This window comes from Bos javanicus, chromosome 2 (genome assembly GCF_032452875.1).
Source record: "Bos javanicus breed banteng chromosome 2, ARS-OSU_banteng_1.0, whole genome shotgun sequence".
NCBI classification, from domain to species: domain Eukaryota; kingdom Metazoa; phylum Chordata; class Mammalia; order Artiodactyla; family Bovidae; genus Bos; species Bos javanicus.
Window position 1 is genome coordinate 107361896 of NC_083869.1, and position 25498 is coordinate 107387393.

A 25498-nucleotide genomic window follows, 5' to 3' on the forward strand; every position below is an offset into this window, starting at 1 on the left:
CTGTCTCTTCAGACACCTGCAGAGATGCCCTCCCAGCCACAGGACAAGCACTTTTCCATCCTCATGCAGGGCAGTGTGGTTCGCCTCCAACTCTCTCTTCCATTTGGGGGTAAGCACTGGGCTTCATCCTCAATGGCCAAAGGACCTATATTGTATTTTCCTCCAAACAAGGAAGCGGCATGCCCTGAAAGGAATTTCAGGCCTCTGTCTTGAGAGAGAGAGAGAGAATCTGTTGGAAGTTTCTGCCCACTTCCAGCCTTTTTGATTACCAACAGTGGTGTTGAGCTGCAGCAGAGCACAGGTGAGGGGTGGGGGGCCAGAGATCCACTCACTGTCCCTTCTCTCTCTGAGCAGGACAGGTGGTACTTGCCCATCTTTCATGTGGGGGCCTGAGCCTTGGGCTTCCCTGGAGGCTCAGATGGTAAATAATTTTGCCTGCAATGCAGGGGACACAGGTTTGATCCCCGGGTCAGGAAGATCCCCTGGAGAAGGAAATGGCAACCCACTCCAGTATTCTTGCCTGGAAAATTCCATGAACAGAGGAGCCTGGTGGGCTACAGTCCATGGGGTCGTGAAGAGCTGGAAAGGACTGAGTGACCAACACTTTGACTTTCTGAGCCTTGGCAAGGTGAGGTGGCCCTAATTCCTGAGTAGCTCCAGGCTCAAGGCTGTTTTTGCCTCATTTCTGTGTGTACCACTGTTGTCCAAGGAACACGCGGATGGAGTCTCCTCTGAGGCCATACAGAGTGGGGGCATTCCAGGGGAATGGGGAGAAAGTGCCCTTTGCCCCGAGGTGAATGAATGTTGTGACATCTCACAGGCCTAGTCTGTGAGTCGTTACCAGAGTTTAGCTAATTCTGCTTAAGCTGTGGTGAGCACTTGGCCTGTATCACCTCATTTAGTCCTAACCTCCATCCTGCATGATGTATATTATTCCTGAGGCCGAAGGGTGCGAAGCTGCTGCCCTAGAACTGAGAGGAGATGCAGCAAAGAGGCCAAGCATGCCTGTGTTGGAATCCCAACTCCACCACTTAACTAGTTGTGGTACCTCAGGCAAGTTCTGTGCAGTCTCTCTGTCTGTAAAATGGGGCTAATTGGTAGCGTGTCCTGAAGATTAAACCAGTTAATGGTTGTCAGGCACCTTGGAGGCTATCAGACATGTAGGAAGTACAGCATAAAAACTACTGCCCGATTGTCATTTGCTTCCATGCAAGCCTTGAAGAGCCTGACTCCACCGCCCGGCTCTCCCATAATTGTCTGCACCTCCTGAAACGCAGCAGGGCCTGCTCCAGGCTGAGGCTGGGGCTGAAGCCTGGAAGCAAAGCAGAGAAATGCGTAGGAGGTCTGGGTTGCAGCTGCACACACGACACACTAACTTTATTCACACTGATACAAAAGTAGATTTTTCCAGAAATGTTCTCTTGTGCCAGGGGGAGCGAGTTGAGTGGCACGTGGCGGAAGGGTGAGGGGAGGGGGCAGGAGGGGCAAGGGCCACAGTGTGGGTCATGGAGGCAGGACAGCGGGCAGCAGGGGCTAGGGGAGGAGGACGATCTGGGCATGGGGCCCCTCTGCCCCATTCTAGCCACACTGGAGGGCGGAGGGCGTCCACACAGACATATTGGGAGCATCCAGAGCGGCGGGAAATGGGGGTCAGGGAACTTGGACAGGAGGAAATTGTGGGTAGAATTTGGTGCCCATGACTTTCCTCTCCTTCTGACTGGCTGCCAGCTCCCCCAGGGGACACCAGGGGTTCCTGTATGCCCCATCTTGCTTCCCCTTCCTTACACGCTCCTCTTGGAAGGGCTGGACATGCCCAGGAGGGGCCAAGGTGGCGGGTGTGGTGGTGAGAGCGAGTGCACAGATAGATGCTCACACAGGCAAGGAGGGAGTGGAGGCTGGGCTGCCCACAGAGGGGCTCCAGGGGTCTCACTGGGGCAAGGCCTTGAGGATGGCATTTACCTCCTCCGCCACAGCTGTCAGGGCAAACTCAAACTGGTCCTGGGGAAGGGTAGAGGGAGGAGGGTTATGGGGAGGCCCGGCCTCTGCTCCTGCCCTGGGATGGGGGGGTGGGCTTTGGGGCGGTTACTTGGGGGAGAAGGAGGGAGCCCTCCTTGGGGAGATTTGGAGGCAGGCAGGAGAGGCAGGCCACTGCAACTTTCCCTGGGGAAAGGTCATGGCTAGGGTAGGTGTAGAGAGAAACAGTCACCTTAGAGCGAACAAGGCCAGGCCGCTGGTCACGGACATGCTCCAGGGTGGCAGCAATGTCGATCTCCTTCACTCCTGGTGGGAGGGGTGTGGGGATACACAGATGCTCAGAGGGTGTCCAGAGGAGGGTAGGACCCAGAAAGCCTAGGGCATCTTGGGATGGGAGGCTCAGAGGATTACCTGGGGGTGTGGCGACCTGCCCTCCACGAACTCCTGTGACCCCAGGGGCTGGGGAGACTCTAATCTGGGGCTGGGCTGGGGACATGGTGGGGAGGGGCCTTACCTTTTGCCATGCGGTTCAGTACCATGTCGATGAGGATGTAGGTGCCTGTCCTCCCTGCACCATCACTGCAGTAGGAGATGGTGACAGGCTGAGCTGGGGACCCAGCAGGAAGGGGGAGGGGAGGGGACATGGAGGCTTGGGGTAGAGACGGTGGTGGAGCCATTAGGGTTAGCTGCGGGGTTGGATGGCATGACTGAGCCGAGGATTAGGGATGGGGTCATAGCTCCTGGGTCCTGGGAATTGGGCCTTGAGTGGGGAGCCTGTGACTCATGGGGTGTCTCTTGGGCAATGAGCCAACTGAAAAGGAGAGCCCTGGCTCCACCCTGAGGTGGAGGCAGTGAGAGGGAATGGGAATAGCCATTTCCAGCCACTGGGCAGGCTTTCCTTCAGCCAACGTCTTATGTAAATGGCAAGATGGTAAATATTTTCAACTTTGTGGGCCACATATAGCCTCTGTCGTGTGTTCTTTTTTTTCCTTCAACTATTTAAAAATGGGGACATCATTCTTAGCTCATGGGCCAATAAGAAAATAGATGGTATGCTGAATTTGGCCCGTGGGCTGTTGTTTGCTAGTATCAAGGGGACAGTCAAACAGTGTGCTTGGGAGATGCACACGGAGAGCAGGACCGGAGAGGGGTGGGAACCAGGATGTGCCCCCTTCAGGGCCCCCTGGCTTGGGCCTGTCCTGTCCCCCCACCCCCCACCCCCTCCAATCGCATACGCACCTGCAGTGCACGATGATGGGGCAGGAGCGGCCCCGGTAGCACTTGTTCACCTTCCTGCAACAAGAAATGGGCATGAGGCCAGGGGGCACCAGCAGAGGCAAAGGGGAGCTGAGACACACACCTGTGGGCTTGTCTTCCTTTTCTCCCCACCTGCCCAGGGCTGAGGAGGGAAGACGGCTGGACGGAGGAGTTGTGGCTGGAGGCCAAGAACCAGAGATGGTGTTGGGGGGCACTGGGCTTGCCTTGTCACTATGGGCCTAGGCTAGGCACCTGGAACAACTGATAAATCAGTTGCTCTGATTTATCAGATAAAACCTGATAAATCAGATCAACCGATAAAAACCTTTCAAGCCCCAGTTTTCTTACCTGTAAAACGGGTATGATAGTAATAGTAACCTCCTTCTTAGGGTTCTTATTACATGGATTATGAGATAATCCATATAAAGGACTAAGTGCTAAATCTGGCACACAGTAGGTGCTCATTAAATGATGGCACTATTAAAGATAAAATGTCATAATATTAACAGTCTCCCCTGCCTGAAGTTCAGGGAGGATAGGTGTTCAGGTGACTTCAAGAGTGTCAGAGCACACTATTGCTCTGCCCCTGGGTGTTCCCCTCCCACCCAGGCTCCTTGTGGTCCTCACCAGCAGTGAGGTCTGGTTGTAGCTCTGGGTGCAGAGTTCCTCTGGTGAGGGGATGACAACCCCTCAGCTCTGAATATACTGCCGCCCACTGTCTCCCTGGATAAGTCTTACCCCAGCACAGGTGCTCTGTGATTGGGTCATATTCAGACTATGGGTCCACCTGGACCTCAGACTCTGCTTCTTGGACCACAGCTCAGCAAGGAGCAGGTGGGTTCTCCCTCTCTCATGGCCCAGTCTAACCTGCCCTTGTTCCTTATGACATTCCTGACTTGAGAGTCACTTGCAGACTCCTGATACTCCCAAAGGACAAGGGCAAGGGAGAACCTTTTGAGGGGTTATTAGAGCATTTCAGAGGAGCTTGGAACTTAGTGGTCTCCCAGTCTGGTACCCCCAGACTTGCTGGGGCCAGGTGACTTGAATGGTTTTCTAGAAGTCCACGTGATTCCTTAGCGTATCGGCTGGTAGATCAGGGCTGGGGCTGAACAGAAGTTGTCACGGTGGCTCCCAATCAGTTAATAATAATGACAACAAATAGTACTTGGAATTAACAGAGCCTTTGCTATATGCTGGAGCTTCCCTGGTAGCTCAGCTGGTAAAGAATCCACCTGCAATGCAAGAGATCTGAATTCTATCCCTGAGTTGGGAAGATCCCTTAGAGAAGGGAAAGGCTACCCACTCCATTATTCTGGCCTGGAGAATCCCATGGACTGTATAGTCCAGGGGGTCACAAAGAGTCTGACACGACTGAGCAACTTTCACTTTTACTTTTGCTATGTACCTGGCACTTAAAGTAGATTTTATAGGTTTCATGCTACTGATTTTTGTAACAATCCCTTAAGGTATGGGTCATCAATCTCATTTCACAGGTAAGAAAACAGATGGAGGTCAAGGAACTTGATCAGTCATTTTCTAAGACTTCAAAATTTATTTTGCCTTCCCTCTGATAGACCTTCACCAAAACATTATTTATTAAGCAGCAATTAATTTGTTCTGGGTGTCTAAGCCAATTGAGTTTACATAATTCCAGCCTGAAGCAAAGAAACATAACCTTTTCGCTTACCTGTGCAGCCTTAAAATAAGTCCATGCACTCATTTTATAAAGATTTTTAAATATGGAAAACAAAAATTACCCCTGATACCCTTGATGGTGCCTTCAAGAAGCCTGTACCTTAGGTTGCATGGACCCCAGTTAGAAACCATTGTCCTGAGGCTCAGAAACTACCCCCAGGTTCCTGCCCCAGTTCTGTTCCTCTGCTTTCTGCCCAGCACCTAGAGACCTCAGAGCGGCCCGGCAAGGGGCAGAGAAGCAGGAGGAAGCTGCAGTGTGGGTGAGGTCCCTGCCATGGCAGCAGGCTTCTCAGCCACCTATCTGTGGAGGGAAGGCAGGGCACTCTGGAGGCCTGGACACGGTTTTAGCATCTGAAGAGGGCAAGTCCCCCTGTTGGTTTCCTGTCCCAGCCCCCACCTGGTTCCATGAGTCCCCAAGAGTCCAGAGATTCCCGCCCACCTGCAACTCCCTTTGATAGTATTTGTCCCTTCCCTGAATCTCCCCAGCCCCCAGCTCTCCCATCACCCTTCAGGGTGGTCCCTGGGCCACACGTCCTCATGTCCCATCCATGCAGCGGCCACACCTGCCAGTGATCACTTTTGTGACTATGCAACTGGAGTGAGAATACTAGCTGCAGATCACAAAAATGACGCTGGCAGCCGTGAGAGAGAGAGAGAAGAGGGAGGAGACAGAGGGGGAGACAGAGCAACGGAGAGGCAGAGACACGTAGAGAAAGAGAGGAGGGGGGAGACAGAGACAAAGAGAGGCAGAGTAAATAGGCAGAGATGGGAGGGAGGTGAAGGAAACAGCTGAGAGATGAAACAGAGAGAGGTGCAGAGCGGGGAAATGTGGATGGAGTTGGGGAGTGAGACAGACTGTGAGACAGAACGATGGAGAGAGAGCTGAGGGGGAGAGGGAGGGTGGGGGAGAGAAAAGTGGGAAGGAAGGGAGAGAAAGAGGGAAAGAAATAAAAACAGAGGCAAAGAGATACAGAGGGTAAAGAAGGGGGAAGGCAGGGGGGAGTGAGAGAAAGCAGGGGGACAACAGACATAGAGACTGGACACCAGGAAACACAGGACAGGAGGAAATAGACAGCAAGGACCAAGGAGAAGGAGAGAGGGAGGGAGGGGGCTAGAAACAAGATGAGCCTTTCAGGGTATAGCGGGGCGGAGGGAGAAGAAGGTTATGGAGAAAGAGTGGGAGATAGAAAAAGAGGGCAAGAGAGAGGGAAGAGGCAGCCAGCCAGCAGAGAGAGCGAGCAGTCAGGAGCTGGACCACAGCAATGGACGGATGGGCACAGCGAGACAGAGCGTCAGTCCTGGTTTGGGGGGTGGTGTTCGGAAGGGGACGCCAGGAGGTCAGAGTCAGTCCTGGTTTGGGGGTGTCTAGAAGGGGACACCAGCAGACCAGAAGCTGAGGCTCCAGGTCGGGCGAGAGGGCCTGCCTCTCCTGACCTGGGGCCCCAGGAGGAGCTGATAGGCTGCGGGGAGGCGCCAGAGCCCGGCTCCCGGCCCCCTTGCTCCTAGGCTGCTGTCTCCCGGGCTTCTGGGAGCCTTCCTCGGGCCGCCCCACTTCCCAGGGGTGCCGGCTTACCTGCGGAAGTCCAGGAGGGGCCGGGTGGAGGCCGGGGTGCCCTCTGCCGGCCAGCTGAGGAAGTGGAACTGCGTGAGCGTGCGAGTCTCCTGGGTCTGCACGTTCTTCAGGTAGAAGCTCCGCACCAGGAAGTCCTCGCACCAGATGTGCTCCGACACCAGGTTCACCTGAGAGGGTGGGCGCGCAGGCCTGAGCGCGGCAGGGCCTCTCCAAATCCTCCCGGCCTCCCAGGCCAGTCAGGAAGCTCACTCAGCTGTCCCCAAGAACCCTAGCCATCTGTGTCTAGGACTTATGGACTGCTCAGGACAACTGGAGGCTTTTCCACCTAGACACAACTAGTCTTTTTGGCCGCATAGCGGGACCATAGCTCTCCGACTACGGATCGAACCTGTGCCCCCTGCAGTGGCAGCTCGGATTCTTAACCATTGGACCCTCCGGGAAGTCCTGTGTGCTTCCTGAAATCAGTGTCTCCTTCCTCTTTTGTGCAAAGACTAGCACAGTGTCTGTGTTACACACCATAAACTTTGATAAAATTCTGTATTTTCATTTGATTTTTTTCTTTAACCCCAAGCAGGACCAATTTTTAAAGCTTAAAATGAGAAAGTATTGTGTGCTCATCTAATGCTGAAAATTTGTTATCCAGAGCTCATTTAGAGACAAGAAGCTTCTGTTGTGCAAATAACATCTCTTGTTTTATTGGGGGGGGGGGTCACTTCCTATTGGTCAGGAATGTTTCTTCTTCCTCTACAGTGTCTCTGCCCAGACCACCCCCAGTGTTTTTCTATTTTTCATAAGCAACATGTGTGATTGGCAGCATTTCTTTCTTTGCTTTGGCCTCCAGGAAACTCAGATCTAAACTAGACTCAATAAAAGTAGGACTAAGTCTTGGTCTTCGAGTATACTTATCTTCCCTGTCTCAAAACTGTACTCCTGGCTCTTAGCTTCTTACCTTAGTTTCAGTGGTTTTATAGTTTTATATCTGTACCTTTCATCATAGGTCCCTACAAGTGCTTTTCAGCCCTAGACTAGACACACACATACACACATGTATACGCATATATGTATGCATGTGAATGCTTTCCTGGTGGCTCAGACAGTAAAGAATCCACCTGCAATGCAGGAGACCTGGGTTCAATTCTTGGGTTAGAAAGATGCCCTGGAGAAGGGCATGGCAGCCCACTCCAGTATTCTTGCCTGGAGAATCCCCACGGATAGAGGAGACTTGCGGGCTACAGTCCATGGGGTCTCAAAGAGTTGGACACGACTGAGTGAGTAAGCACAGCACAGCATGTGTGAATATGTGTAATACATGGATGTTTATATACATATACAGTCGCACATGTATGAAGGGTGCACCGCCCACTTTCCCCACCCCCATTTTCTCCTGGCCGTGGGGTTCTGCTGACCTCATATACGTGGTAGAGGGAGGAACCCTCGTCCGGCCAGTAGCGATCACACTGCTTGACACCATCCTCCACCAGCGGGGTCAGCATGACGATGACAGTGCAGCCACTCTCCCACACCATCTAGGGACAGATGATGTCTAGCACCCAGGTAAGCTCCATTCTAACCTCCCTGGGACCTGGTTGGCCCTGGCTGCCCACAAGGGACCCCGGTCCCTGGAGACACCCTCCCTCCAAAAGCCCACCTGCCAGAAGTCTGCAATGGTATGCGACAGCGGTCCCTGTGTGGCTATGTAGGCTGGCATCCGAGGGTCGTGCTCAATCTGGGGGCAGGGAAAATACATCATGAACCAGAATAGGAAATGCCATTATGGAGAGGTCTGGTCAAAGGGAGCAGGCCAGGGTCTGGGGGAGCCTCAGAACTCCCGTTTCCATGCCAGATATCAGGCCCACAATTCCAGGGCCTTGGGGAGCGGGAAATGGAGTCTATAGGGGCAGGATGAATATGGGGGAGGAGATGGGAGCCACTCACAATGGGGCTGGCATTGATGTAATCACTCCGAGAAGGGCTGCTCTCCACCTTCAGCTTGATGCGAGCATGGTCATCTGCACAGACCCCAACCCCACCCCAGAAACCCCTCTGGTCACTGGGGTCCTGGCACCTCTGCCACTCAGCCTCAGCCAGGAGCCCAGCCCCTACCCCAAGCCCTCCGGACTCCCAGCAGACAGAAGGCTGGGCCAACAGGACTCACTCACAGGGTAGGAAGTCAGGGTGGCGGTTCTTTTTGATGTTGCCCTCACCCTGGGCAGTGGCACAGGTGTTGGGCTCCGCCTGGTAGGCACACAGGGCCTGCCACTCCTTGGCCAGGCGGTCCCTGTTCCGAAGGTGGTCCTCCATGTAGGCCTGCAAGGACACCACAGCCTGGCGCCGGCCCCCACTGCCAGCCCTGCCCCTCCCACCACCCGGTCCCCTCCCTGCCTCTGGGCCCATGCCCCATCCTGACCAGAATCATGTGTCCTGTGGAGATGTCCATGTTGGCTTGGGCGGGCTCCTCACACCAGGACGGGGTGCTGCTGTGGGAGCTGGGGCTGGCCTGGGCAGCATCGCTGAACTGTGAGGACACGCTGCTCACCCGAGAGGGCTCGGGTGGACCCTCCGCCCTGTTGAACAGGGACTTTGTAGCCATATGCTGGCGGCATAGATCCTGCAGAAGAAGGACAGGGCAGGATCCATGTTCTCCTGAAGCCTTTTCAACAGAGTCCTTAGGATGGTCCTGGATTGCTTTTGAATGAAACCTGTCTCCTCTGGGGTGGGGTCTTCTGCCCTGGGTCTTCTGCCTCATCCTTTCCAGGGCTGTTCTGCTTGGGTGTGGCCCATGACAACTTCAGATATTACAGAGCAGAATCCAGAACCCCCTGAATGGTGGTATTGGGGAGAACTTCAGGAACCACCTGTTCTCAATTCCCATCCATTCAAAATGCCCCCACGACATCCCCTTGCTGGGGCTTCTCCAGCCCCTGCCTGGATATCCAACTCCCTGCCCTCATCTTACATGAGACCCAGACTCCTGAGCCCCTTCCATTCCCTTTCATCAACAAGCTTCTGGGGCTGCACACCTGGTACTCAAAGGTCGTGTCACCATGGGCCCCCTCGGGTCCCAGGGCGGCCAGGCGCTCCTTGTCCCGCTGTCGTGCATGCTGCCGCACACACAGAGCCACTGCCAGGGCCACGAGCAGCCCAGCCACACCCGCCAGGGCCACCAGAGTAAGAAGCACGGACCGCATGGGAGAAGTGCTGTGGGCCGGTCGGGGAAGGATGGCGGCTGCCTCCTCCCTCTGTGGGAACAAGGTTAGAATCAAGGTGGGCAGTGGTGGTGCGGGGAGACTTAGGAGCTGCTCCTCACTCCTGTCCCACACCCCACTCCCTGCTAGGATATCTCCTGGGGAAAAGCTGAGAGGCAGGGACATGGTGGTACAGGCAGAGGGACTCACGTAGACCCAAGATCCCTCTTTCTCAATCCCCATGGGACCAACTCAACCACATTGTACTGCCAGAGACTTAGTGGGTGACTCTCCCTAGGAGTTTTTGCATTAAAAAATGGATGTAGAGAAGTATAGAGACCCAGGAAGTCAAATAGTAGAACATGAGGCATCAGTGTTGGATGCATAATAGAAGCATATTTTGAGTTCAAAGTCCTTTCTGTGTAATGTTTTCCCTTGGAATCTGAGACTTTGCTCTAGCATATCTATGGACGGCTGGGCCATCTCAGGTAGTTCTTCCAGGTGAGCTGGCTGCCTATAGAAGGCTGATCCTACAGGGAGCTGGAGCCACTGGGGCCATCTGCTGGTTGGAAAGAAAACTGCATGGAGGAGGGCTGCTTCAGCAAAGGTGGTGTATTTCAGCTCCTGTTCTGCCAAGACTGCCTTCATTTCTGGTGGGCAGCATCAGCCAGCGGGGACTTTGACTGATTCTTCAGTTATCTCATACCTGTCCCACTCCTGTCTGCAAGATCTGGAGCCCTGTCTGTGCTTCCAGTTCAGACTTCACCAACCCTGCAGGGAGGACGGAGGTCAGATTCTCTCCAGCCCCAATATGGTCTCCACCCCATGCCATGCAATGCCCCGTGGCAGGCCGGGCCCATATGGCCCGGGTCTGGGAATATTCCTGGGTCTGGGAATGTTTCAAGGAGAGCATCAGCCACCGGTCTGGGTCTATACAACTAGGGCTAGGGTAAAGAAGTAATTACCGGCTTGCTGGGTCACATCAGCCAAAGACAGGTTCTGTTCATTGTGCCGGATGCGGAAGGTAAGGGCTGGTCCCACGACACTGCCGAATAGGAGGTATATTACTGCCTCACCCATCACAGATCCCAGATTCAAAATGAGAGATCCGCTCTGGTCCTCTCCCTATTAGAGGATGGGGCTGAAACCCATGCCATACGAGGATGTTTCAGGAGGGAAGATACTGGACAGGCCAGCAGCAGGGCAAAGTGTGGCTGTACCTTCAATGAAGCTGGAAACATCTGTGACCTGACCTCGGCCCCTTACCTGGAGTTTGTCTTCCCCTCCTCCCTTGAGCCCCCTAGGCCCCACCCCCTTCAAGCTACCTGCCGCCCCAGCCAGATTGAGCCCTACCTGATGTTGATGAAGCTGCCCGAGGACATGTGCACGTGCTCAGCCAGGATCTCCAGCAGCCTCACTCCTGCAGCCAGACTCAAGGGCCTGGAGTTGCAGAGCCGGTAGAGGAAGGAAAGTGGGGACCCTCTTGGCCACTTTCTTGAAACACCCTCCAAGGGTGTCAAGACATCCAGAGGTGCAGAGCAGTTCCCCCCACCCCCATCTACTTCACATCTGCGTTTCTGCTCTCTGCCTCCCAAGGCAGGCCAGCCCAACCCCCAAGGGAACAAGAGGCTGCCCCGCGCAGGAGCCCTTACTTCTGGTCGGTGACAATGTAGCCGTATTCCTCTGCTGATGGCCGAGTGGAGGGCTGCCCCGCCACGGTGGGCTGGCTCTGGCCCAGCGGGCTTTTCTTCTCTACCAGGACTGGAGTGGCGGGGGGGCCAGCAGCTTTCGGGGGCTCAGAGGATCCGGTGCTCAGCTCCTTCTGGGCTTTATTGGAGGTGGAACTGCCAGTGGGGGATCCAGGCAGGGAGGGCATTGGGGGTGGAGGCTCTGCTGGGTCTTCGCCCTGAACCTGCTCCTCCATTGTCTGTTTAGAAGAGAGGATAGAGGTAAGGTCTCTAACAGTGAAGGGGTTAAGGAAAGGGGGTCTACAATCTGGACCCTGAGTTCCCATAGGGGTGCTTATGACTTGTTTCTCTTTCTATCCCCAGACCCAGGTCAGCATTGGGTACTGAGAGGGCATCCAGGAAAGTGAGCCAAGTGGATGAATGAATGAATGAATAAAGGGCTGAATGAATGATTATTCATGATAAGTAATAATTGACAGAATGGGGCTGGAGTGGGGAGAAATTCCCGAGTGAGGAAAGCTGGAGTTAGGGGAGAAGATGAACAGGCAGCCAGTGCTTTTTCGACTTCTGTTTAGCCACACAATCTTAGAAATCCAACGTGTGAAACGGACAGAGCCTCAAGCTGTAGGGCAGTCAGGAGCCTGCCTGCTCCCTTCCCTCCCTTCGCCTAAGGATCTCATTTCAAGAGCAAAGGTCTGACACGACTGCAGTGAAAAAAAAGCAGTGAATCAAGAATTCTCGCTTCTGGTCCCAGCTCTGCCTTCAGCCTGAGGTGAGACTTTAAACAATGACTTGCAGCCTCCGGGCCTCTGTTGAAGGGTCAGAGAATACAGATTCTGGGTCCTGAGCCTGAGATTTAGATTTCAGCTAAGGGCGTTTGCTGCCTTACGGGTCAGGGAGGTGTTGCAAACTCACTTTCTTGATGTCAGCTCCAACGTTTACAGCTCCTCCTGTAGAGACAGGAAAAACAAAACTCTGGGCAAAGGGCCAAGGCCAAGGTCCACACAACGCAGGTAGGAGAAAGGGCTGGTAGCTCTGAGTCTGTGGCATCTGCTATGGGCTCTCCCCACAGTCAGTAACCAAGGCTGTTGTTGAGTTCATCCTAAGCATGGCCTCATGCCTCTGAGTGTGTTAGTCCCTCAGTCATGTCTGACTCTTTGTGACTGCAGAGACTGTAGCCTACCAGGCTCCTCTGTCCATGGGATTCGCCAAGCAAGAATACTGGACTGGATTTCCATGCTCTTCTCCAGGGTATCTTCCTGACTCAGGGATTGAACCCACTTCTTTTGTTTCTCCCGCATTGGCAGGTGGATTCCTTACCACTGTACCACCTGGGAAGCCCCATGCTTCTGGGCTTCTGCATCATGGGCTCAGTTACTTCAGTTGTATTCGCCTCTTTGTGACCCCATGAACTGTATCCCGCCAGGCTCCACGGGATTCTGGAGCGGGATGCTGTGCCCTCCTCTATATCTTCCCAACCCAGAGATCAAAGCCACATCTCTTATGTCTCCTGCATTGGTAGGCAGGTTCTTTACCACTAGCACCACCTGGGGAAGTCCCTTCTGCTTCATGCATGCACGCTCAGTCACTTCAGTCGTAACTGATTCTTTGTGACCCCATGGACCATAGCCCACCAGGCTCCTCCACCCGTGGGATTTTCCAGGCAAGAACACTGGAGTGGGATTGCCATTCCCTTCTCCAGGGGATCTTCCCGACCCAGGGATGGAACCCGGGTCTCCCACATTGCAGGCAGACTCTTTACCTTCTGAGCAACCATTGCTTGATCAACTCCTCCCTATTTTTGGCCACATCCCTCAAAGCTATTCTTTGCACAGTCCTCTCTTACCTGTCAATTAGTGGCTTCTTGGCAATGACCTTAGGTCATCAGCATCTTCTGCCTAGCCTTCCCGGTGCCTCCAGATCCCCAGCTCACACCCTCATTGGCTTCTTTCCCCATTACTTCCATCTCCCAGTCCTTTCCGGCTCTAACTCCTCAGCTCACCACCTCACCCCTTGCTTCCTGACCTTGGCTGTCAATGACTCCGTGTCTCAAACCAACTCCCTCCCCTGAGCTTGGCCCTTCCCCTCTAGACTGTTTCTTGTGGCCTTGAGAAGTGGGGCAAGAGGCCTCTGTGGGGTTGGCAGTCTCTCTGCCCTGACACTCACCTGGATTTTGTCTGGCACCCTTGGGCAGCAGCTGCAGCAGGGTCGAGAGGGTAGAGAGCTGCTCTGGGGTCAGCTGATGCAGCTCCACACCATAGCCCGCCAGCACAGCGGCCACTCTCTGCAGAGTCACATCTGCTGGGAGCCAGACACGGAGCTCAGGACTGGTGCCAGGATGAACTTACGGGATGAGTTTGCAGGTGGGTGGGGACCCCCACATTTAGGAACTTTTCAAACACCAGGACACGGATGCCCTCCCCTTCCCATCTTTGTCCACACTTTGGGGGAAAGGCCTTCAGGTGTCAAGACCAAACTTCAGGCCCAGTAGGGACTCCTCGATTCCCTAGCTGGAGAAGGCATGTCAGCTCCACCCACTACTGTATCCTCAATGCCTACTTATGCCTGGCAGAGAGCAGGCAGTCAGTAGGCATTAGTTGAGTGTACAGATAACTTTAAGGACAAATTAACAAGTGCATGCATAGTCAGGACAGACCCCCCCGTCTCTGCCACCACAGAAAGCAGCCCCATAGGCATGGAGTGAATGCTGAGGCCACGGTTACCTGGCTGCTCTGCTGGGGCGGGAGGTTTCTCCTCACGACCCTCTAGTCCTTCCTCCTCATAGCCCTCCGAGGAGTCCCCTGCCCGGCTGCTGCCCCCTGGCTCTGGCAGCCTTGGTGCCCTGGTCCTGCTGGGCACTTGTGATTCCTGGGCCAGGTAGAACAGCTCTGACTCCTGGAAAAGCTGAGCAGGTGGAGGCCCTGGAGGGTCCCCATAGGAGTGGCCAGGGTGAGCCCCAAACATGCCCTTGGAGCCAGCTCGGCTGAGGAAGGCAGGGGCTTCAGCCTTGGGCAGGGGGTCAACACTGACCATTCCTGGGGAGCTCTCTGAGCCCCGGGAGCCATCGCGGGAGCCAAACTGTGGGAAACCAGAGATTGGGATAAGAGCAGATGTCAGCATGGGGATTAGGGTTGGGAGGGGGCCAGTGTCTAGAGCTCACCTGATGGAACAGGTAGGGCTGCAGCAGGGCAGGTTCATAACTCAGGGCAGGATGCGGGGGCTGTGGGGGCAGCAGCAGATGCTCCAAGAGAGGGGGCAGCAGCTCAGCCTGCAAAGGGGACAGGGGGGAGCCCGCCCCAGCTCTGCCCCCACCTACTGAAGGTCGAGGAAGCCGATGCTGCAGAGCTGGGGCGGAGCCAGTGGGGATGCCCTGTAAAAGCAGCTCCCCAGCGGGACCAGGTCTCCTGGGCACCAAGCCAGATCTGAGGAGGAAAGCAAAGTGTGTGTGTGTGGGTGTGGGTGGGTGTGTGCGCGCGCGCGCGTGTGTGTGTGTGCATGTGTGTTGGTTGTGTGGGGCAACAGTGTACAGAATCTATGAGGCAGAGATGCTGGGGGCCAGGCAGGCTTAGCCTAAAGTAAACCTGATCTCTCAAGAGATGAAGTAGCCTCAGGAGAGGAGAGAGTAGCATGGAGAAGGGCCAGAGGTCTACACCTGGGTAGAGGTCATCACCTCCCTGGTAAGCGTGCCTGGGTCCCTGAAACACAGCAGCAGAGCTGATGAAGCATGAAGCTAAGGACAGAAAAGGGGAGAGTGGGGAGCAGAGGAAGGGAGCTGGGAACTGCTCTAGAAGAACTGTGGCTGCAACTTGCCCCGTTGCCCCTGTGTGCACGTCCCCAAGCACACATCCAAACATTCAGTGCCGTGTCCCATCCTACCCAACTCTGCCTTCTTCACCTGGTATCATCCTCTGAGCCCCAAGCCCTGATTTACTTTCCTTTGCTTTACAGAGCCTGAATGATGCCTTCAGAGCCCCTAACCATAATAGGAAGATGGTACCTCTTACCATGTAGTAATAAAACTGAACATTAAACAGCCTCAGTCTGACAAAATTCTAATCTGTTCCATGATGACTGCTTTGATGCTTCTTTTAAAATACCAAATGTCCAAATGTTTCAAAGTAGTCTTTAACATTGTGAATCAACTATGCTATGATAAAAATTTTAAGAAAAGACTTTATCCGGCAAAAAAAAAAAAAATCCCCCAGTTTTGAATGCCCTTGTTTTGCTAGATCCCCAGGGATGAGCTCAGCTCATGTTGGGCATGTGGGAATATCAATTGACCACTCCAGAGCCTTTTTCACCCATGCCCCAGCCTGCTGGTCTCTGTACATACTTTCCTCTCTCCATCAGGAGGACCACAGATGCACCAGCCTTGCAATGCTAGAGCTGATGACAAATGATGCCTACCTGTCCCTTGGATGAGGCTCAGGGGGGCGAAGCCTGGGGATACGCTCCATCTCCTGGGAGATCACATACTGGGTGAGGTCATCATGCCAGGACAGTCCTTCCAGGGAGAGAAAAGAGTGAGATGGAGATTGTCCCTCAGGCTTGGGACAGTCTGAGGGCTCAGTAACAGGGGCCAGTGCAGATCAAAACTGCACCCTCTACCCTGCAGTGTACTGAACTGGGAAGAGCCCAGGAGCAGTGGAGGGGGTCCAGAAACCTGGTGGGTGATCTGAGTTGTCCTTTCCGCCTCCCCCCACCCCACCCCCAGGTGCAAATCTGGAAGTGAGACTGCTTCCGGTGAGACTGGGTTTAAATCCTCTGCCACTTACTAACTGTATGTCCTTAGCTGAACCTCTGTGAGCCTTAGTGCTCTTATCTGGAAAATGGGGCTTTATACCTCCTAAAATTGTTGTGATAGTTAAAACACAATATAAAATGGTTAGAATAGTACCTGACACATTATGAGTATTCAATAAATGCTATCATTATTACTCTCATCAATATTATTATTCACCTTATTTTTATTGATCCTGAACCTTAGTTTTCTTTATTTGTGGTGGTGGTGGTTTAAGTGGGAATAACGTATACTTTATGGGTCTGTTCAGTTCAGTTCAGTAGTAAAGATTAAATGCAATCAGGGACTTAAAAATGCTTGGAAACCTTCAAAGCACTTATACACCTGTTTTAAGCCTTCATTATCATCATCTTATCCTGAAGGCAGATCTGTTTGACCATTTCCCTCAATGAACTCTGCTTGCAGGAAAAGTCAGTCATCTATTCTAAAAGGATAACCTCCTACTCTCCAGTCCCACCTACTCCCATTCCTTTTTGCTTGCTTCTGGATTAATACTCATATTGCTTTTAACTCATATCATGGGATCTATACCTGCCTTTTTGCCTATTAACATAAGATGAACTACCTGTGTTTCTATAAAAGGCCAATCCTCCACTTGGGCACTAGATTTCATCCCCTGCTAACCTACTCAAGAACATCTTCCCCACAATTCTCCCCTTTTTCCTATATCATTGTTTTCTCCTGTTGTCTACTGAATTATTCCCATTCATATACAAACACAATGCAATTTCTCCCATGTTATAATAAAAATACTGTTTGAACCCCACATTCCCCTCCAGCTGTCACCCCATTTTTTTGTAGCAAGACTCTTTGAAAGTGTTATCTCTGCTGGCTGTATCCACTTCCTTTCCTTCCATTCTCTCTTACCCACTCTATTCAGGATGTTTCCCCCCAACTACTCTACTAAAACTATCATCAAGATCACCAGTGGCTTCTGTATATCTAAATCTAGGGTTACTCTGGAGAAGGAAATGGCAACCCACTCCAGTATTCTTGCCTGGTAAATCCCGTGGGAAAGGAAAAATAAATAAATAAATCTAGGGTCAGTTCTCAGATCTCATCTTACTTAAGCTACCACCATCATTTGACACTGTTGATCACTCCTTCCACCTTGATACACTCTCACTTAGCTTCTAGGACACCAAACACTCTTGTTTCTCCTTCTACCCCATTGGGTCTCCCTTCTCAGCCTCTCTTGTTGATTCCCCTCCTTCTCCTGGTCCTCTTAATAGAATTCTTTAGGGTTTTTCTTCATATTGACTCAATCCCTTGACTTTTTCATCCATCTCATGGGTTTAATTACCATCTATACACCAAAGAATTCCAAATTTATATCTCTACTTCAGACTTCTCTCTCTCTTTCAAAACCCAATCTTATATACTCAACTTTCCATTCTAATTGAGTGGACATCTTAACTCAGTATAATCAAAACTGAGCCCCGCCCCTTCCCCAAGTTTATACTTCTGAATAGTTAATATTTTAATGTTTAGTATTTCTGTTTGTACCATTGATTCCCTACATCCTATTCTCAACACAGCAGCAAGAGTGATCCTTTTAAAGTAGAAGTGATATCAAGTACCCCTATGCTCGAACCTTGTGATGGTTTCCTCTTTTACTCAGAGTATGGTCAGAGTCCACACATTCTCCTATAAAATCTTAGAACATCATTACCTACCTGACTGCATCTTCTGCTCTGCCTCTGCATCACTCCTCTACAGCCTTCTGTAGAGGTGTTTTCCATGGTGTTCCTCAAACTCATGCTTAGGGCTTTTGTTCTAGATCGTGGCCAACCAAAATACTCTTTCCTAAGATAACCTTCTGGAAAACATCCGCACCTCCTTGATGTATTTATTCAAATTTCATAGCCTCACTAAGATCTATCTTGACCACTCATTTTAATAGTATGGCTTTCTACCTCACCATTTCTGATCCCTTTATCTTGCTGTAATTGTTTTTTTCCATGGCACTTATCCCCTTCTAACATACTAGTATTTTCTAATTTATATAATGTAGCACCTCCCTTCATCTCCTGAATATAAACCCTAGTAGGCAGAGATCTTCATTTCACCCCTTGATAAATCCTAAACACCTAAAACTATGTTTGCCACATAGAAGTACCCAATAAATGAATGAATTTATTTGAATGAATGAATTGAATGAGTGGGGTGTTCTCCTGGCTGAGGACCCCAGGATTACCTCTGGAATACTCAGTCAGTTCCAGAGAGTGGGCTGATCTCAAAGAGATGAATGCTGGCCTCTTCCAGTGGCTTCTTCCAGAAGCCTTCTCTGGATTCCTCCAGAGAATCTAAGTGTGAACAGCGTATCTCTAGGGTTCTACTCCCACTCCTGTCTCCAGTAAGGTCTGGGAAGTTGAGGCTCCACAGTGGGTGTGATAGGAATGTCCCATGAGAGAAAACCTGGAGTCAGATGGTCCCTCCCTTCCCCATTTCATCTAACCAAGTTACAGCCTCTCTCCTCCAGTGCATCTAGACCTCACCTTGGGACATGAGCTGCCGGAGCACACCTTGTAAGCGTTGAAGAACTGGGGATGTGACTTGCAAAAGGGGCCGGGCTTGCCCCACTCCCACCTGGCACTGTCCAAACAAGCCATCTAAGAGCACAAAAGTGGTGTCAGCAGAGGGCTTGGACAAGAGGCCTTCCAAAGTCCAGGTTGCAAATAGACAGCTCTGTCTCTATCTCCTCTTTTGGCTTCAGAGGGCTTTGCTCCTCCAGGTCATCCCCCCTTCTCTCCAAGTGCAATTCCTCTTCTGACTTCCAGGCACCCCCCCCCCCCCACCACCACACACACACACTACTGTCTCACTGTGTACCCTCCCCCCACCCCCCAACCGACTTGTAAGTCTTATGTTCGGTTTCACTCACCCTGAATACAGACTTCAAGATGAGAGCAGAGTCTGCGGTCAAACAGACAGCCTGTAGAGAACAGGTGAGCAGAGAGGCTCAGATACCCCTATGCATACAGTGGTCAGATGGATGAACAGGCTAGGGAAGGGGGAAGCAGATGGGATCCAGTCTTTCATTCTAAGGAAGGCTTTAAGCTGGGAGGAGAGGAGGGAAGAGGCCTCCTCTTCTTAAGAGGGGACTCTGGCTTTGGATTTCAAAGATCTGCAAGTTTGGATTCTTTCCCTAAAAGCCTCAGTTTGTTTAACTAAGTAATGGGGAGAAGAAGCCCTTCAGGTGCATGGGGATGGTGATGGTGGAGAATCATAAACTTCTACTCTGATAGAATTACTGCGGGGTAGTTTATGTCCAAATTCAGAGGGAAAAGGGACTTTCCTTCCCATATCTCCAAAAGTATCTTATGCTGGCCTGGGACTCAGAAGAGATGGGAACCCTAGCACACTTCCGCTTCGCATGGGAAAGGGTGGAATGGCTCTAAGGCAGTGCTCCCCACACTGTCCCTCTAAGTTCGGGGCCCTAGCGCTGTTGGCGCTGTTCGCGGTGCTGAAGCTCTGAGCCCGGCGCCTCTGAAGGTTTGCCTGGAAGCAGTTATGGGGGAGGGAAGGGCGACCGAGTGAGGAGCCTTTAAAAGACTTGACCTCTCCGCCATTCCAGCCTTCATCTTCCACCCTAACCAACCCGCAGCGCCACAGGAAGTACCTTGCCCTGGCCTCCAAGCCCGATGGGGACGGAGGGCGTCAGACTGCGAGCTTGCGCCCCTTCCCCCACGCGCCCCTGGCCCCTACCCTCCCCCTGCCCATGAGTCAGCGCTGACTGTCTCCGTCCGCTCAGATGTGAGTCAGCACCAGGCCTGACTGTGGGGAGGGGGCGGGAGACGACCCCTCCCTCTTCACCCTCTTTGGCCCCCTTCCCCAGCCGTCTGCTTCTTATCGGAGATCAGATTACAGCGATCAGCCTCTCCCACGCTAAGAGAGAAACCCTGGCCCTTCCCTTGGCCTGATCCTCTACGGAAATATGGGACCCCAGAGCTCGTGGGCCCGACTTCTACTGCCTGGAAATCAGGGTTCTCTCTCCTTCCTTCCCCTCCTCCACCCCTCAGCGCCGCCACTTTTTGGCGCCTCGGGGACACTTCCTTCTCTTGTATCCCGTCTCTAGGTCCCTCTGTCCACACGCACCCTCATTCCTTCTCCCCAAACCCCAAACTTGCCCTGAGCCCTCTTCTCTTAGGTCCCGCCCCCGGGTTCCCAGCCCCACCTCCAGGCCTACGCCCCTTTCCTCGCAGACGCCCTCTCTTCTCTCTCCGCTCACCGGGCCTCCCCCTACCCCACTCCACACACACCTTCCAGCCGAGGTTCCGACCTTCGTGATACTTCCCATTCCCTCCCCTCCACACCCCCAGCACACCCCACCGAGTTCTGCTCTCGGCACCCGCCCCCACCCCCCATTTCCTCCTGACCGTGGGCACTAATGGCGTTGCAGCCTCCCGGGCGGCTGCCCAGCAACAGCAGACAGAGTAGCACCCGGAGACCCCCCGATCCCCCGGGACCCCCAGGCCGCCCCGGGAGCCGCATCCTTCCCGGCTCGGCTCTCCAGCCCGGCAGCCAGAGCCGCAGCGACGCCAGCCCGAGCCTGCCAGCGGGGCCGAGGCGGGGCCTGCCACTCCCCACCCACCGAGGCGGGGTCTACACGCCCCTCTCGCCGCAACTCTGCCAACCCCAGGCGGCTGGTGACGACATTCCCACCCCCGGCTCTGGCGTAGATTTGCGTCATTCATGGCGTAAAAGCGCAGTCTTCGTGGGGCTCCTACTTATCCCAGCCCTCCTACACCCAACTGTAGGTGCCTCTTTAGAATTTTCGCTTGGCCTCAACTTGACATATTCTTCTCCCCAAGGGCCACTGCCTCTATCACCCAGTCTCAGGGTTGGCAGGAAGGGTTCCCGTTGGGTGGGGACCAGGAAGGATAAGTGATAAGGATAACCTTAAGATGTGGAGCATAAAAGTGAATAGAATGTGTCCTCTTTCGCATCTCAATTAATGATTTCTCTGTCACTAAGATCATGGCATCCGGTGCCATGACTTCATGGCAAATGGATGGGAAAAAAATGGAAACAGTGAGAGACTTTATTTTGGGGGGCTCCAAAATCACTGCAGATGATGACTGCAGCCATGAAATTAAAAGACGCTTGCTCCTTGGAAGAAGAGCTATGACCAACCTAGGCAGCATATTAAAAGGCAGAGACATTACTTGACCAACAAAGGTCCATCTAGTCAAAGCTATGGTTTTTCCAGTAGTCATGTATGCATGTGAGAGTTGGGCTATAAAGTTGAGCACCGAAGAACTGATGCTTTTGAACTGTGATGTTGGAGAAGACTCTTGAGAGTCCCTTGGACTGCAAGGAGATTCATCCAGTCAATCTTAAAGGAAATCAGTTGTGAATATTCATTGGAAGGACTGATGCTGAAGCTGAAACTCCAGTACTTTGGCCACCTGATGCAAAGAACTGACTCACTGGAAAAGACCATGGTGCTGGGAAAGACTGAAGGTGGGAGGAGAAGGGGATGACAGAGGATGAGATGGTTGGATGGCATCACCGACTCGATGGACATGAGTTTGAGTATGCTCCGGGAGTTGGTGATGGACAGGGAAGCCTAGCATGCTGCAGTCCATGGGGTTGCAAAGAGTGGGACACAACTGAGCGACTGAACTGACTGACTGACTGTCATCCTTAAGAGCAGGAATGGTTACACATGTGTGCTTGGACTCCAGTTTTAGAAATACCACCTACTAGGGGTATAAGTTTGGGCAAGATGTTTAACCTCTCTACTCCCAAGTTTCCTGGTCTGTGAAATGAAGGTACCAGTAGTACGAGGTGGCTGTGAAGACTGAGAGAATTACACTCATGTGGCTCACTTAGAACAGCCATTGTACTAAACACTGGATAGGTACTGGCTTTTTTTTTTTGTTAGCCTTGCCTCACCTTTCTTTCACCCCCTTCCATGGCTGGTCTATTAAAATCTTATGGTTTCTGCTTGAAAAATATATCTCCCATCATCCCACTTCTCTCCATGCTCATGGTCCTACCCCAACCAATGTGCTCTTTCATGACTATTGCAGTAATCATCTAACTAGACTTTTGCTTCCATTCTTGTCACCCAATAAGCTTGGGAGTGAGCTTTCTAAAGTTCAAAATTGATCACTTTACTCTCTTGCTTTTCAGTAAAACTTCTCCAAAATACAAAAAAATAAATAAAAAGATAAAGAAGATAGTGGTGCATAGTAAATAGTCATATACTCATCACCTAGACTTAACAGTTATTATTTTGCTATATTTACTTCTTTTTAATACTTAAAAGTAAACAATAGACATTGTATAGTGAAAGTTGCTCAGTTGTGTCCTGACTCTTTGTGACCCCAAGGACTGTAGCCTGCTAGGCTCTTCTGTCCATGGGATTCTCCAGGCAAGAATACTGGAGTTGGTTGCCATGCCTTTCTCCACGGGATCTTCCCAACCGAGGGACTGAAGCCAGGTCTCCCACATTGCAGGCAGATTCTTTACCACCTGAGCCACCAGGGAAGCCCAACAATACTGGAGTGGGTAGTCTATTATTCTTCCAGGGGATCTTCCCAGCCCAGGAATCAAACCGGGGTCTCCTGCATTGCAGGTGAATTCTTTACCAGCTGAGCTACTAGGGAAGCCCAAGTTCCCTTCTAAATATTTCAACATGCATCTCCAAGAAATAAGGATATTTTCCTATACCACCAAATTGCCATTGTGACCTAACAAAATTTACAGTAATTTCTAAATAGCATTTCATACTCAGTTCATATTGAAATGTCTCAAACCATTTCCAAAAATGTCCTTTTTCCGCTGTTTCGTTCAAAATAGCAGTCAATCAAAGACCACCATTGTATTTGGTTATATTTCTTAATTCTCTTTAATAATTTTAGCATAAACAGTGCTTTCCTCGCCACCCCTCCCCCCATTTTTGACAGTTTCTTGTGGAAGAGATCAGGTCAGGTTTTCTAACTCCTCACCTTCCAGATTTGTCTGTTTCCTCATGACATGTTTCCCTGTATTTCCCCTGTATGTATACTGTGTAGCCCCTGTATTTCCTGGAAAATAGGAGTTAAGTCTTGATTGGATCAGGTAAAAATATTTTAAAATTCACAGGTGGTGCTACATGATTCCAATTACATTATTTCAGGAAGTGCATAGTGTCTGGCTGTCTCACTATTAGTGATGCTAAAATTTATCACTGATTTAAGGTAGAGACAGCCAGATCTCTATGGTAAAGTTACATTTTTCTCTTGTGACCAGTATGGATGCAATCTGTCAAAAAATATTTTGGTGCTGTGAGAATATCTAGTCCCCCATCAACTTTTCACCTAATTGTTTTGCCATTCATTGATGATCCTTGACTAAAATCATGATTTTCTATCATTCATTTTTTTGGGGGGGTGCATATAGGGTACTTTTATTGATGGTACACAACAAGGCAGGGCTCCCTAAGCCCCTCCCCTTCCTCAGGGCCTTGGGGATGGAAACGTGTGGAGGTCGGGAGATTCTCAGTGTGGTGGAGGATCGAGGTGGAGCAGGACTCCCCAGCAGCTGAGGAACTCTCTCTTCCTCTCATGCTCCTGCTGGGGCTGGGGATCCGGGGACCTTACTCCTTGGAGGCCATGTGGACCATGAGGTCCACCACCCTGTTGCTGTAGCCGAATTCATTGTCGTACCAGGAAATGAGCTTGACAAAGTGGTCATTGAGGGCAATGCCAGCCCCAGCATCGAAGGTAGAGAGTGACTGTCGCTGTTGAAGTCACAGGAGACAACCTGGTCCTGAGTGTAGCCTAGAATGCCCTCGAGAGGGCCCTCTGACGTCTGCTTCACCACCTTCTTGATCTCATCATACTTGGCAGGTTTCTCCAGGTGGTAGGTCAGATCCACAACTGACACATTGGGGGTGGGGACGCAGAAGGCCATGCCAGTGAGCTTCCTGTTGAGCTCAGGGATGACCTTGCCCACAGCCTTGGCAGCGCCAGTAGAAGCAGGGATGATGTTCTGGGCAGCCCCTCCGCCATCATGCCACAGCTTCCCGGAGGGGCCATCCACAGTCTTCTGGGTGACAGTGATGGCGTGGAAAGTGGTCATAAGTCCCTCCACGATGCCAAAGTGGTCATGGATGACCTTGGCCGGGGGGCCAAGCAGTTGGTGGTGCAGGAGGCATTGCTGACAATCTTGAGGTTGTTGTTATACTTCTCGTGGTTCATGCCCAGCACAAACATGGGGGCATCGGCAGAAGGCGCAGAGATGATGACACTCTTGGCACCACCCTTCAAGTGAGCCCCAGCCTTCTCCATGGTAGTGAAGACCCCAGTGGACTCCACCACATACTCAGCACCAGCATCACCCCACTTGATGTTGGCAGGATCTCGTTCCTGGAAGATGGTGACGGCCTTTCCATTGATGATGAGCTTCCCGTTCTCTGCCTTGACTGTGCCGTGGAACTTGCCGTGTGTGGTATCATACTGGAACATGTAGACTATGTAGTGAAGGTCAATGAAGGGGTCATTGATGGCGACGACATCCACTTTGCCAGAATTAAAAGCGGCCCTGGTGACCAGGCGCCCGATGTGGCCAAATCCATTCACTCCGACCTTCACCATCTTGTCTCAGGGATGTGGCTGGCACAGCACAGAAGTTACGGCTATCTGTCGAACAGGCAGGAGCAGAGAGCTGTCTATCATTCTTTTAACCGATCTTATTTCCTTTAGCTGATCTTATTTCATAAAGAAGAATTCAGAATTCAGAAGGTAGTCTCTTCTCTTTAACTCTTCATTTGCAGAGTAATGAGTTGGTATAACAGTTACTGTCAAGGGTGGCAAATACGTTTCTAAACATATTTGTTATCACTTTTCTTGTTTGAGCATTACTATGGAAGTATGGATTTTTATATATTCAATGTGTATCAGTCAATCACAGTAATATAAAAATTGTCCTGAAGTAAGTGAAAGCCTTTTAAAACTGGCTCTTGTTTCCTTTTGAAACATCCCATTAATCACTTAAAGCTCCTTTCCTTGCTTTGTATTATAGAATAATATATTTGTAGACAATTTTTATATTACTGTTTAGAAACTTATTTGCCACCTGAGCTGACTCATTTGAAAAGACCCTGATGCTGGGAAAGATTGAAGGCAGGAGGAGAAGGGGACGACAGAGGATGAGATAGTTGGATGGCATCACCAACTCGATGGACATGGGTTTGGGTGGACTCCGGAAGTTGGTGATGGACAGGGAGGCCTGGTGTGCTGCAGTTCATGGGATCACAGAGTCAGACACGACTGAGTGACTGAACTGAATTGAAGATGTGTTAATCTTTTTTATTCCTTACCCCAGACATGGA

General features: G+C 51.7%; 1 protein-coding gene and 1 pseudogene across 1 annotated transcript; both read right to left on the reverse strand.

Annotated features, from left to right (window-relative positions):
- Window positions 1-1349: 1349 nt before the first annotated feature.
- On the reverse strand, window positions 1350-20738 carry PTPRN (protein tyrosine phosphatase receptor type N). The gene is made up of 23 exons (XM_061385500.1): window positions 20553-20738; window positions 19058-19108; window positions 18672-18785; window positions 15780-15876; window positions 14533-14794; window positions 14096-14450; window positions 13539-13670; window positions 12288-12322; window positions 11337-11611; window positions 11038-11124; window positions 10650-10729; window positions 10391-10455; window positions 9520-9738; window positions 8907-9107; window positions 8659-8806; window positions 8435-8508; window positions 8148-8225; window positions 7906-8025; window positions 6500-6666; window positions 3214-3267; window positions 2489-2553; window positions 2207-2280; window positions 1350-1998 (listed from the first exon to the last, which is right to left on the reverse strand). The coding sequence occupies exons 1-23, from the start codon at window positions 20665-20667 to the stop codon at window positions 1927-1929; spliced, it is 2940 nt and encodes a 979-aa protein (XP_061241484.1). The 5' UTR covers window positions 20668-20738; the 3' UTR covers window positions 1350-1926.
- A 2963-nt stretch (window positions 20739-23701) lies between these two features.
- LOC133229419 (glyceraldehyde-3-phosphate dehydrogenase-like) lies at window positions 23702-24843 on the reverse strand (annotated as a pseudogene).
- Window positions 24844-25498: the final 655 nt, after the last annotated feature.